The 15,151-nt window shown below is 36.4% G+C and overlaps 1 protein-coding gene across 8 annotated transcripts in view; it reads right to left on the bottom strand.

Moving 5' to 3' along the window:
* Positions 1-14,657, bottom strand: part of LOC109599396 (gamma-aminobutyric acid receptor subunit beta) — a 37,084-nt gene extending 22,427 nt beyond the window's left edge. For 4 of the 8 annotated variants that reach the window (XM_049962569.1, XM_049962573.1, XM_049962567.1 and 1 more), the window contains exons 1-4: positions 14,527-14,657; positions 13,845-13,942; positions 4,960-5,045; positions 363-589 (exon numbers count right to left, since the gene is read on the bottom strand). In XM_049962569.1, coding sequence (XP_049818526.1) covers positions 363-589; positions 4,960-5,045; positions 13,845-13,942; positions 14,527-14,597 — 482 coding nt within the window. In that variant the 5' untranslated portion in view covers positions 14,598-14,657. Of the gene's footprint in view, positions 1-362; positions 590-4,959; positions 5,046-5,767; positions 5,836-6,911; positions 6,980-13,844; positions 13,943-14,526 lie in introns of all 8 variants that reach the window. The other 4 variants (XM_049962570.1, XM_049962574.1, XM_049962571.1 and 1 more) reach the window with 3 other exon arrangements.
* Between the last annotated feature and the right edge of the window lie 494 nt (positions 14,658-15,151).

Here is a 15,151-nt window from a genome sequence, read left to right as displayed (position 1 = left end):
AAAAATTATTTTATTTACAATTTTTGGTATTGATAGATGGATAAAAGAATTTCTAATGTTTGACAATTTATTAATTTTTTTTTTTTAATCAATCAATCTTCTAAATTTTTAATTTTGCTGTTTCATATCATCAATTCTAGTCAATTTAGAATATTATAGTTATCATAAAATAATATATTTAAAGTTAAAAGATATAAATACCAAAATTCTTTGTAGAAACTAATGAAAAAATTGAAAAGCTTTAAATTTATGAAAATATTGTAACTTTTGAAGAATATTACTTTCTGTTAAAAATATTCTGTTAAATTCAAAATTTTCAAGTAAAACATATTTAGTTATTAGAAGAAATGATTTATACTCACCGGATGCTGCGAGTGATCGATCCGGAATGATGGATGCGAATGAATTCGTTCAGTGTGGTGGCGATGTGAAAGGAGGACTGTTTCTCGTTGACGAAGAACGTATCCGGCACCCAGATGTTCTTGATGAACTCCGATCCGACGCTCAGCGTCTCGACGCCGGGCCGTTTACGGAACGCCAGCCGTGGATCGGTCCAGAATTGTCGGAAATAGAAGTCCAGTGTGAAGTCCTGTTTCGCGGAAAGATCACCACCAAATTAGACAAGACCACCACCCGGTACTAGCTCATTTACGTACTATATGATATCGAGGTTTTCGATTGTGCACGTGCAAATCAACCGGGAGGGTGCCGGCCGAATCGATTGGCGACACCTTGACTAATGCAAGACGTGTCATTAGCGGGCATAGTTCATAGTTGATTTGCACGTTCATCTAGTTTAATGAGGTCGTGATTGGCGGCTTGAATACGGCCGTTCCGGCATGCATGCAATGACTATGACCGCTACGCCATAATTAACAGTACGTAATGTTTCATAATGCACTGGGAAGCCGTGTGGACGCGTCAGCATGCAAAATCCGGCCAGAATGGGGGGAGGGCGGCCAGTCTGAACTGGCTGCTTGTTGTACGAGGCTTTGAAATTTTTGTTCGGGGGATAGACACGAATGGCACATAAATTTTCTATCGTGTGTTGCTCCGACATACGGAAGCATTAATTTGCTGCGCAAAAAATTTCCAATTGTGTGTGGCATGAATGAATTTTGCTTAAGTCCGGGATCTTCCATCGAAAGAGATATTTTTGTCCATCCGCGTCTAAATAGTGGTGGGTACAAAGAGGTGCTCTGAACTCGGCTTTAGTGAGAGACAGTTTACAGAGTGTGGCGGCTCTGCAGCAGTGGCTGTGGCACGGTGCTTCGTGGGGCGGTGCTCGACTGCTCCTGCTCTGCGCCGCTCTTGGGTTTGGCCTCAAGCCAGAAGCGCACTGCGACTTCCACGTCGGGTACGCGTTTTCTCTTCCGTGCGGCCGAAAACGCTGCTCTGTACCGTGCCAAATGCACGATTAAAGGGCCACGCCATACGAGTTTTGGGGGATCTTTTCGTAATCTTCTTTCTTACGGAGTGTCACGACATAGATTTAACTCCGAAATGTATGAATTGCCAATTTCTGCTTAAGACTGTTAAAGTAAATAAATGATTTCAAAGTCTAAAACATTCCAAAAATGTGTAACAGATCTTGTGACACTCCACAGACATTACTGATTTAATGTAACTATAAAATTTCGTATTACTTTTATGCCCACTTTTGGAATTAGATTACAAAATTTTCACTCATGTTTTACAGTAATTACTTAAAATTTTTCAAAATGGTGTATTTAATTAACTTTCATTAAGAAAATTGGAATTAATAATTTGTTATTTAAGGGTGAGATTATAATCTTGAAAATCGAATTAAGTTGTTCAGGGCATAAAATTAAAGATGTGTACATCGTTAACTTGAATATTTAGGGGAGAGACTGGCACTCGAGTTTAGGGCACTTGATTGAAGTCGAGTTCCCCTTCTCAAGGAAAAAAATTAATATAACCTAAATAATTTCAAAATGATTTATCGCACATTCTGAGGAATAATAAATCATGAGTGAGAATGATAATAGAAATGCGTTTTTACCCCATTTTCCGCGTTTACCCCAAGGTTGCTTTAAACAGGATTAGATTATAGTTGATAAAAATGGGGTGAAGATATGACCTAAAATCGAACAACATTAAGATGTCCTTGAAAAAAACACACAGTAAAATAACTAAACTTGGCCTACCTGAATAAAAAAAATTACTTATCAAATTTCAACTTTCAACTTTTGAAATTTGATATTTAATTCGACTTCCTTAATAGTAACGAAGCTTAAAAACGTTGAAAAAACTGCGTATTAAACTTGGACAGGGTAATCCAGTACCATCTAAAAAAGGGGGCACGAGCCAGTCTGGAATAGTTCAGGGCTCAAGTTATACTAAATCGGGACCGAGAGGTACATGCAACTAATTAAAATTAACTATAATATAATCTAAGTTTAAGGAACCTTGGAATTTCGTTTGTAAAGTGAGCCTTTTAATCTGGGCTCAAATTCATACGACTGGCCTAATTGTACTCTCAGATTAAACTGGGATGGGATTGGTTTAGGTACTTTGGGATTTTACGGAGATGTACTCGATGGAGTAAAGTCAAAAATTTCTCTTACAGTAAAGTTATAGCCTAGAATGTTTGAAATAAATGACAATAAATCTAACTACACAGAATTAGAACCAACTAGTTACACGTTCTTGCCTATAACTTTGGTACTGAATGAAATTGGAAATAAACTGAGTACCATCCATTGGCAGTACATCTCCGGGATTAAGTGAGGATTGTTGTAGTAAACGGTACTAACATGCAACATGCCGACACTCAGGCAGTTACTTATCTGCGTTCCTAGTGCAATGTGAGGGTTTGGGATGGCGGATTGGTAACGGGCGAGTAATGGGGTATTGGGGGGTAATCGTAATACGGGAGAAGTCGCGCGCTCAACAGAGCTGGCGGAAGGGGGCAGGCCAGGGTCACGTCCTGAAGTGACCTTAAACCTTGATTTGGTTTCCATCGGGGGGTCTAGGGCCCGTCCCTCGGGGATCGTACCCGCCTCTTTATTATAAATATATGACAATTTTTGTTGGTCATTTATTTTATTAACGCCCGGGCGACATTTTCGGCTTGTTATTTTGTAGTTGTTTTTTGTATACGACTAAAGCTGGCTGCTGGCAACAACAGACTGAGAAGAGGCCATGCACACAGTCCAAGTATTCAAGACTGCGACACACATACAGACAGACATTCTCATCTCCGGAACCGGCTGCCCCGGATAAAGGTCAAATATAATCGTCATTGTACAAGACCATGACTGGCATGACTGCATGACTGCTGGTTGCAACAACACACGTACGTACGACAGACAGATAGATACTTGTTTACAGTATGTATAAAGTAAGTTGCAGCTGTTAAGGCCGTTTCGCAGGACTCTCACCGCTCTCGCGAGCGGCTCGTGGTAACTGATCGACGTCCATACTTACCGTCCATATGCCTAGTTTTAATCAACATCACATATTTTTTCATCGAATGAAAATGTATTCAATACCTGTTACCTCATTAATACTTTATTAGAATTCAATTTGTTGTTTCCAATTTATCAATCTCTTATTTCCAATTATCAATCCCAGTACTCATTACAAATTTAAGTAGTGATTTGAATTTGGTAACTACTTTCTGAAATATTCAAATTGCTAACTAATGAATAACGTGATGTTAAAAGATCTAACTTATTATATCAAATATTGAGCAACAGTTTACGAGTTGGAAATATTGCAATAAAATATCTAAAAAACAATATTATTAATTATTGTTTTATATTAAATTTACAGTTGTAGCTAATATACGTTTTAGTAAATATAAAAGGATTCAATACTTTTGGTGGGAATGTGTTGAAAGTTAATTAGGGAACTGTATTTCAATAAAATCAATAAAACTATTTTCAAGCAACTTTTTCAGTACTGCGTGAAATATTATTTGAACGTTCGAAAACATTGTCTTGGTAGGAGTTTCTTGAAAATGAATTTCTGAACAATATTACATTAAAACAACCCCATCGACTTCTACTTAGTTTGAGAAAAATTTGAGGTACTCTATAAAATATTAATGACAGGTTTGAAGACATTATTTCGGTAAAAATACGTTGAAAATTAGTTTGGAAATTGTAATACAATATAACAATACAATTGCTTTTAACCAACGTTTTCAGTACTGCTTCAGGAAAATGATGTACTGCGTGAAATATTATTAAAACGTTTAAAGACATTGTTTTGGTAAAAGCACCTTGAAAATGAATTTGTAAACAATATTACAATAAAGCAATTTTTTAACCAACGTTTTCAGTACTTTGCCAAAAATCGGGTACTGTAAAAAATAAATAGAATGTTTTGGTATTAGCACTTTGTAAATTAATTTGGACACAGTATTACAATTAAGCAAAACAATTGATTTTTTCCAACGTCTTCAAATTTAGTACTTCGACTTACTGGAACAATTGAAAATATTGCTTTGGAAACCTTATGCTGAAAATTAATTTGGAAACAGTCTATATCAAAATAAAATAACAGGTTTCAAGCAATACCTTCAAATTCAGTACCAAAATAAACGTTTGAAGACATTGTTTTTGAAAAAAATAATTTTGAATACTCAACTAAATAAACATGCACATTTGAGGGTAAGCCTGAACACCAAATCGGTCAGACAACGAACGTGTCCAGCACCTGTAAAACGGCCGAAACGCTGCTAGTGATGCAGTGTGATACAGTGTTCTGAATATACAGGTATAGTAAGTAAAAGAGATGCACGTTATAATATATAATCAAAACAATACGATCAAGTAAGTCAATATAATATATAGTACGATATACACACACGAGAAAATAATACTGAAAAAACAGACAATATATAGTGTACGGGTATGCGAATACTCAACAGACACAGACTCCGCCACAGAGGGTGGCGGTCGAACGGGTTGCTTTTTTGGGGATATGTACCATCAAAACTTCGGAGACGGAGCTGATACTGAGCACGTACATGGTGACGCCGACGTCCACGGGCGGGCCTGCAACCGCAAACAGTCCTTTGGTGAGTGTCGCAATGCACAAATACCCTCCATTCATTTTTTGTGTATTTTTTATGAGATTTTTTTACTTTGCGTTTGTTTGTTTTTTTTTTTTTGGTATCCGAAACAGTTTCATTCGCTCTCATTTTCATCGCAACGGATAAAATAGCATCAGTCGTTGCTGGGTTGGGTGGCGGCGGCATGAAAACCAAATCAACACTCTGTGGGTGCCCTAGGCCTGCCCGCCTGCTGCGACGCATAACGTTACGCGTAAACGGGTAAAAAAACAACGCGGATTCGAGGGGGCGATCAGCGCCCGCCTCGCTACTACTGGACCGGGGAACGTGCGCCCCCCACAACCACCGCCCCTCTGAATCCAACTTCCGTCGACGTTGCCACGACGTTGAGGAGAAAATTTACGTATCTAAGTTAACAGGAAACTGAAGATAACTTCTACTTAATCAAAGAAACAAAGAACACAAGGTTAAGACTAGTAAAATTATTTGTAAAATCGTGTTCACATTTTAAAGTTTTCCTTCGAACAATCAATAATAACATAAAAAATAAAACAGACACATATAAGAAAAACTTTCACGTGTGAACCGATCGTTGGTTAGAGTTGTTCCAGATTGGGTTCGGGTTGGGAGGTGCTGCCCGCAAACCGGGGAACGGGACATGAGAAACACAAAACTATGTAATGTAAATAAATATCCGGTTGCGGCGAGATTAGAGATAGATACCATCTGGACCTCGGACAGCGAGCTGATGCTCAGCACATACATTGTAACTCCGACATCGACGGGGGGGCCTGCAAGCCAACCAACAATAGCCCAGTTCATTTCCGAAAATTTTTAATGCACACTCGAATTTTTTTTAATATTTTTTCAAAAGCAAAACAGATACAGGAAATAAACCTCTTTTGTTCCACGACTAATGAACTGATTGCGTTTATGTCCTGCAAATGTGCAAACATTGCTTTGCCACAACTTCTAAAAAACAGTGACAGTAAAACTGACGGCACAACAAAAAACGGCACGTTTAGTAAAACGCGACAACTAAACTAGGAAAATCTTCGGAAACGATCGGGGACCATTCGATAAATCATAATTAAACCTAACTTTAATTTTATAGGGAAACCTAGCGTTGTTCATGTTAAACCTAGGCTAAACTAAACCGAGTAATTTTTTACTGTCCTTCCCCAGGCCGCCAAGCGCACAACACGGGAACGGGCACGACGGATACTAAACGACGAGCACTTTTTAGTGTACGCATTGTATATATTTTATTTTTGTACAAGTCCCCTGGCTAGCTAGGAAAATACGAGTTAATATTTTCGTGTTTGTTCCTGAAATGTGAATTGTTTGACCTGAAAAATTTAAATTTTCCATCATAATTCATTGAGGCTTCAGTTTGTCATGTACAAACAAAAAATGGTTTTAATAAATATTTAAAAGTTACGTTCACAGCGACGAACTGAATGTTAAAATTCCATTAAATTTTGCTGCATTGAAAAAAAAAGTAAATACCATCAATGACAAAACGTAAAATTAAAAAACATTTTAGCTCCCTGCCGGATAAAAAATAAAAAACGTGTAAATATTACGGTCATATTTTCCTAGATGATTGAACGGCCGATCGATCTCGCGTGGGACTACCCAAATTCTCTAATCACAGAACAAGAACAGGCTGGCAATAGCAGTGTACGCCGACGGGATGCAGTAATGAACAAACCACAAGAACCAAATGCGTCTAAAACTGAAACCAAAAATTAAACGTACGAACAAAAAATAAATCAATCAAAATTATAATGAAAAACACGCTCAGTGTGTGATAAATATAAAGAGTATCAGTTTTTTTTATTGAGAAATGGTGTCGTGTCTGTACCATTTTGACCTCGGAGAGGGAGCTGATGCTGAGCACGTACATGGTGACGCCAACTACCACCGGCGGACCTGAAACCCACCATCACACCACGTCAGAGGTGGCGGTACACTCCGTCACTGCAATGCGCGATGCGGAGGACCGTGGCACACACGCGAAAATCGTCTTGATTTACAGTTTAATCGAATGTTGAACCTTCGAGGATCAATTTTATTGAATGTATTTTTTATTACATACAATTATATAAATATTTGGTTTTTTGAATATGCTATCCTATTGTTTTACTTTATTTAAAAACTCCGTATATTTCGAACTGCCGTTGTTTTATTTTATTTTAAAACCCTAGATTAGGTAATCATCAAGGGTACACCAAAAGTAGTCTGTTGATCACCTAACACCGAAACATAAGAAATTTGTATTTTGAATTTAACTCCCACATTAACATAGAATGGTATTTTATTTTATTTTAAAACCTTACATATTTTGCCCTTAAGTCTTTATTAGGGGTTACATCAAGAGTACTCTGATAATGACTTGAGGGGGAAACATAAGAGATTTAATTTTCAATTTTATCTCCAAAATATCATTGTTTTTGTTTTATTTAATTTTAAAACCCTATATTAGATAATCATGAAGGGTATTCCAAGGGAACTCTGTTGATGACCTAATGTCGAAACATAAGACATTTGTATTTTAAATCCTCTCATTATTTTTTTTATTTTGAGGATGACTTGAGGTAGAAATATAAGAAAGTTGTATTTTGAATTTTATCTTCCATATTGGTGGTTATATATTTAGACACTATTATTGTATTTTATTTTAAAAACCTACATTAAGTAATCACCATTTGAGGTTGACACGTAAGAAATTTGTATTTTGAATTTAACTCCCACATTTACAGAGAGTGGTACCTGAATTCGTACGTAAAAATGCACTTCCGTCTCTTTATTTTTTAGTTTAAAACATTTCGACCTTAAGAATTCATTAGGGGTTACATCAATGGTTCTCTGATGAGGACTTGAGATAGAAATATATGAAATTTGTATTTTGAATTTTATCTTTATCTTTGTACCTTAGAGTTGAAGTTATAATAAGTACGGTTTTAAAATAAAATAAAAACCAAGGAAATACTTTTTTAACTACAAAAGAATTATATTTAATATAATACTATAGTAGTGATTTTAATAAAATGATCAAAATTGTTTTTAACCCCAGATAATTAACTAAAAAAACCGGATACCAATCAAAGAAAACCAATCGTAATCTGAACAGTGTGTGGCAGGTGAACAGCACGAATAAAAATGTCAATTTTCCGACCTTGGATTAATGCAACTGCTACGGAAAACATGCATATCGATTTACCTAATGTTCCTTTAATTGACATTAGTTCATATTTAATCACGCGAACTGTTGCGATTTTCGGTACGGGCGAATTGACAGGACGACGCGCTGCAATCCGGTGATTTATTTCGAATCGATTGTGTGTGGATCGGTGCCAATGTTTGCACAGTGCCTTTTTTTTCACCCGGCCCCGTTTGTCGAAGTCAAGTGGGATGAAAATTATGCCTAATATGTTTGTGCTCGAGCGTGGATAAACTTTGGGGTAAAACAAGTCGGTAAACATTTTTTTTTGAGGGGTGAAAGAGATTTTATTTGTCAATCGCATTTATTTAATAACCGGACTGTGTTTTTGTGTGTGTGTGTTTTGAATTGAATAAGATCACGCATAATTTTATCCGCATTGCTTTAAAAGAACCCAAGTTCCGACGACGTTTTTTATTATGTAGTTCCTTGTTAAAAACTTCGTGTTGAATTCACAATACGTTTTACAAACACTTGTGCTCGGTGGAGAAATCTAAAAAAAACATAGCGTGTCTTTTGTGTGTTAAATACAGTGAGTAAAAGCAATTTGTGCTGGTTAGTCACAAAGACAAGCTTTTAAAACTTTGAAGACTGGAGTAAAGTAAATCTCACCGTTTGAAAATGCTGGTTTCGCTGAATCTTGATATGAGAGGGAGTATTAGACCGGAATTACTTCGAAGTTAACTCGGCAACGACTTTGTTCAAAACCGGAATTAAATGCGGGAAAATAGGAAAATGTGGCCATTTTTGAGAAAATCACCTACGTATAATTAACCGGGGTGGACTTAAAAATATTTTATGTCGTTTTTCTTTTCGTGACCGCACAATTATTATGCCGTGTGGCATAAAGCGACGGGGGTGCCGCGATAACCACGCCGCGATTCTGATTTTATGCTTTCGATATGCCGAATTGTTATTAATTAAATTGAACTAATAACACCTTGCAACGCAATACATCATGTCGTACAAAATAATGTTTTTCTAGGAAATTTATTATTTATATTCGAGGTCCTTCATGCGAATTTGCGATATGATCGTTCATAATTTACTCCCATACAACGGGTTCCTAAAGGATTTGAAAAGGCCCGGATCCTTTACTTAAAAATTAATAAGTACATAGAAAATAATTATTCAATTTGCGTCATTAAAAGAGCCCTAATTGATCTGACGCAGATCATCCCCTTTGAAAGACTTTCGTTGTGCATCAATCGCCGGTGAATTTTCATCGAAAACTGCTGACCCATTTCCAGGCATCAACATTCGGTCGAGATCCGGATCCGTCCGGATCATTTGGGGATTTTCGATGTTTTTTTTTCTCTCGTATAATACAATTTATCACTATTTTTGTATGACGGCAAAGAAACATCAATCTGCCTTTTGCCACAAAGTCCCACTGAATGAGTCTAATGAATAAAGTTATACATATATGAATGGCATTCAGCGGATGCGTATAATTTTCTTTTCACTGTGCCTATGAATGTCATTAGATTATGTTATGCTGAAGAGTTTTTCCAGTATAGAATTTTCATAATAAGGAACTTTTCAATGATGATAAAATTCGTCTTGGATAATCAGCTGCAAAGACGATAAAAAAAACTCCAAGGGTTTCATTCACATTGGCCATTATAAGTTCTGTTTATGTTTTTGCATTAAAAGCATGTTTCATAAAACATAATTAAGGAAAATAAATTTCTTTAGAATGGTACACGTTCTGGAATCGTATTTCATAGAAAATTCGTTTCGCCTTTAAATGTTCACTTTGATGTGTTATTGTATAAAAATAAAATTATAATTATAGTGCTTTGAATTATGAAGTTGAATAAGATTTTTTCACAAAAATTATACGAATAACTCAAAAAAAGGATAATCTTGTAATTAATTTTACTGAAATATTAATTACTTTACTGTGTTATTCTATATAAATAAATATAAACTGTTTTAAATAATAGGTATATTATATTATTTATGTATATTATATCTAAATATTGATAAAATAATTATAGTTCTTTGAATACCAATAACCAGCAAAAAAGGAGAATAATATTTTGTGACACATTTTTCTATAATCATCGATACTTATTATATTTCATAGAAATTTAATTTTCCCTTTATATATTTATTATTTTGCTGTATTATCATATAAAAATAAAAATTGTAACTATAGTGCTTTTTTAGAAAATAGTTATATTTTTCTAATAGTTGTAAAATGAAATAAATTTTCAAATAATTGTAATCTTTTGAATACCAGTAACCTGAAAAAATTGGACAATAATATTTTGTGGCACATTTTCTTGTAATCTTTGATACTTGTCGTATTTCATAGATATTTAATTTTGCCTTTAATTATTTATCATTTTGCAAAGTTATTATAAAAAAATAAAAATGCTAGACATAGTGCTTTTTTAGAAAATAGTTATATTTTTCTAATTAGTTATAAAATAAAATAATTTTTCAGACAATTATAATTCTTTGAGTACCAATAACCAGAAAAAAAAAGAGATGAAAATATTTTGTGGCACGATTTACTGTAATCTTCGATACTGTCATGGAAATTTAATTTTGCCTTTAAATGTTAATTACTTTGTAATGTTATCATATAAAAATAAAAATTCAAGTTACAGTGCATTTATCAGAAAATAATTATAATTTTTCTTAATAGTTATAAAATAGAACAAAATTTTAAATAATTATAAACCTTCGAATACCACCAACTAGAAATATTTTGTAGCACATTTTCCTGTAATCTTTGATATTTATCATATTTCATAAAAATTTAATTTTGGCTTTAAATGTTAATCACTTTGAGGTGGTTATAATATAGTGTTTTGTTAAATAAAAATAGAACATATCAGATAATTATAATATATGTTATTAATAACCACCGTTTTAATAACCGTCTTTTTTCATAGAAATTTAATTTTTTAGTTATAATACCTTTTATTAGAAAACATTTCAGTTAATTATAATCTATTGAATACCAATAACGAGAAAAAGGATAATAATATTTTGTGACACATTTTCCTGTAATCCTCGGAATTCCTCGTTCCCCAAAAGTCGTTCGGTTGCCGGGATGGACGCTCTCATTTTTTGTCAGAAGGGAGAAATTAGCCGGCGAAATAAAATTTGGTTATAAAAAAATCCCCGCCATAAATCTAGGATATGAGGGGAAACACTGGAATCCTTGTACATATTTTCTTATAAAAGTCATACCCACGTCCTCTTTATTATTGAGGATGTTTAAAGATATTCGCCAGGATAGTGATAAAAAATGGATTTTTTGTTGGATTTTTATAATACAAGACCGGAATGGGCATCATAATAAAATCTTGTTTTATAGATGTGGTCGTTTTTTTCTTGCCTCGGTCGTAAAAAACTGTACGGTACTTGATAAATCAAATATGCACATTTATTATTTTTGATGTAAACAATTTAGAAGATAATGGAGTAGTTTTAAAAAGTATTTCTGCCACCCTCTGAAACTTAAGAACCTATTGGCGGCGTAATTGATTGTTGTGAAGGTTTGGACAAGTTTTACTTTTCGAAAGTAACATAAAAGCTTGCAACTACTTTTATAATTGTATAAGAAACTTCTGCAACTTGAATACCTACAAGTTCGAAACATAAAATTCGTTCCTTCTTTTTACCGTCGTTATATCACAAAGCCGATATTTGTAAATAAACTTTTGGTCCATTTAAAGTTTTACTACTCGAGCTTATTCCTAGTTTTCGCATGTGTCCCAGTTCAAATTTAGAAATTCCGTAAACAAACTACCCCAGCGGGCAAAATCCCAACATCATGACAATCCCCGAAGGTTCACGCGCCTCAACAATATCAAACAAATGAATCAAATCAAAAATAAAACAATAAAAGTACGGAACATCTATCTGAGTGGGTGCGTGTGAAACCGCGTGTCCGGGGCCGTCGCCGGACGGTGGTGGCGAGCCCGGTGCCCGGTCCTGCCGTGTCCGCGCGCCCGGTCGGCGGTTGCAGCCGGAGTGGCGGTCTGGAGAGATGCTGGAACGGTGCGCGTCGCTAGGCAACACACACACGGAACCCTCCCGCGAGCATCGATTCAGCCCCACCCTGTCGCTTCGCGGACGCTCCGCCAGCGCCGTACCCTCGCGCCAGCTCCGTCCGTCTCCCCCTGCCTCGTCCGTCCCGCGGTTTTTCTCTGGGGCTCGTTCGGAGATGCCGCCCGAAGACGTGACGCTCCGCCGGGGGTGGTTCCGCAATTAAAATCACGACTTTCGGCGGTGTTCGATTGATAGATCCGGAGGGGTCGGCTTCTTGGACAGTTGGTAACTGGCGGTTTGCGCAACTTTTTACAGGTGATACAGGAAATAAAAATAGACGTTTGCGTGTTTACAAACTCCAGACTTGGTAACGGAAGATTGATAGATTCTTATCTGGTTCTATAAAAATGGAGTAACGTCAATAAAATAATAATAAAGCTTGGGGTTTGTTTAATTGTTTCCTGACGTTTATTACCGATTATATTTTGATTTTTCATAGCTTTATTGACCAATTTTATATATATATATATATATATATATATATATATATATATATAATAAAAAATTCAAGAAAATATTATTAATTAATTAGGAAATTTCAATAAATAATTTTAATAATTCGAAGATTAATTATATTAACATTTATTCTAATAAGAAACAATATACTACAATAAATGCTAAATATATTTTCTTTTTTTCAATAATTATATTCACGTTATCTAAATATATGAGAATTTTCAAACTCGTTATATCAATTTTTTATGTAAATATTTATTAAATTAAAATTAATGTAATATAAATTCAATATAATTTTATATTGGCTGTTTTATTTCATAGGATTAATTTATTTTATATTAATAGAAATTTTAAATAATTTCCATATAAATAATTATATAAATGATTTAAATTAAATTAGTTTAAATTATTTTAAATATAAATAAATTTATATATTTCCATGAAGTTAATTTAATATATGATAAGTACTGAAAACTTTTATGATTTAAAAATAAATGTAAATCAATTTCAATTAATGATCTAAAATTTAACAATATTTATGCAGCTTCATATAATGCTATTATAATCAATTTGTTGAACATAGAATTTTATAATGCAAAATGCAATATCCTTCAATAATTTTAATAGATATCGATAAATTTGGATTTTATTTGATTGTGAAAATTTATGGTCAGTATAACAATGACGTCTGTGAAATTATTTCTAAAAAGAATTTACCCAGTTAACTGTCCAAGCCTTGGAAAAAAACCGTTCAAAGAAAATGGCAAAAACCCATTCCGGATTATGAAATTGATATCCCGAGATTATTACAAATAAACCCTCGGCAGGAAGCTCCGCCCCTGGGTTCGAGATCTCTCGCGGCCGGACAAATGTCAAGGGACAGACGGACGGGTGACGGTCGGTCGCTGGTAACATTCCACCAAATAATAATAATAACAATAGCGCCAACACTTTCGAAAACAAATCATAAATTAAAAAAAAAGGTCACACGAAAAAAGATTTTTGGAATCAAAATATATAGAGACTTGCCAAAACTCGACTTACCTCCGTAGTTCGGTCTTACTCTTTTGTCATAACTGACACTGAAGGAATCCAATATGGCCGAAACGTTTACATCGCCCAAATAGCTCCCCCCCGGTGAACTGCAAAAAACAAAAAAAAACAAATCAAACATCGACCCCCCAGGAAGCGGTGCTGGGAAGCTGGGCGGCCGGGGGTATTTGCGGGGGGAACAGCCGCTGCACCCATCCCCAAACATCCACACCCATCGTCAACATCTTGCACTGGCTCTTTGTTGTTCTTTGCAAATCACGCACTTTTCGCACTCGGATCCACCCTGCTACAATGCCACTTCCGCCACTGCGAGTTCCGGGGACTTCGCTCCGATGAAGCTCGGAAGCCGCGGTGGCGGTACACGCACACGTACAACATAAATAATAAACATTAAAACAGAAACGATTCGTTCAGGTGGGGCGCCCAAAGGATAACCTTGAGCCTTCCCGTTTGTTAACCCGACCCAAACCAATCGCCTTCTGTTAACTCCTTCGCCAACTTACAAGTTGTTACATTTCGAAGTCGAAGTGGGTTTGGAAAAGGTCGAAAAATCCCGCAAACACACAAAGGGACATGGTGCGTTAAGATTGGCAAGACGGTAACGACAGCAGCTGGAGGGATGGTGGTGCGGCTGGTCCTGGAGGGCCCCCCGACTAACAACTAAGCGACTTACCCAGCTAAAATCCATGGTAGTAAGTTGAGGGCCAAGAGCGCGGTTGGCCACACCAGCCGGCTTTGCCCCATGGCCAGGGGATTCTACACGTGTCCCCTGATTCTCGTCATTTGGGCACAGGTCACTCGCAAGCTCTGTAGTGTCACATCAGACACCGACACTAGGAGTGGTCTGAAGGCCCGGTCCGTTTCGGGCGACCAGTGCGCATGGTGGCTGAAGTGTGCGAAATAATTGCAGCGCCCGCTTGCACGGACGCTGCTCACGGGGATGCCGCCCTCGCTCGGTTCGCGTGCACGACGAGGAGCGACGCAGCGACCGTACGTCGCGACGCGGTACGGACGCTCGCGGTCCTGGAGAGCGCTCACCAACCAATCAATACCAGCCGGTCGTATCTACGATTCTTGTTGTGCCTCTTCTTGTGACGTAATTTTCAGTCAACACCGATACCTGCGAGCAACAGTGGCTTTTTCTGATTAGTTCAATTATGCACTTGGTCTCCATCTCGAATGTGGATGAAGTCGGCCGGTGGAGGTGCTCGAAACGGCGGCACAATGGGGCCCGATCGGCGGCGCCGTTGCATGGGTCAATGTGCACCCCAAAAAGCTTTTGTTGGACGCGTACCAAC

The sequence above is a fragment of the Aethina tumida genome, chromosome 2, assembly GCF_024364675.1.
Source record: "Aethina tumida isolate Nest 87 chromosome 2, icAetTumi1.1, whole genome shotgun sequence".
NCBI classification, from domain to species: domain Eukaryota; kingdom Metazoa; phylum Arthropoda; class Insecta; order Coleoptera; family Nitidulidae; genus Aethina; species Aethina tumida.
The sequence above is the reverse complement of the archived record's forward strand: the minus strand, read 5'-3'. Positions and strand labels throughout refer to the sequence as shown.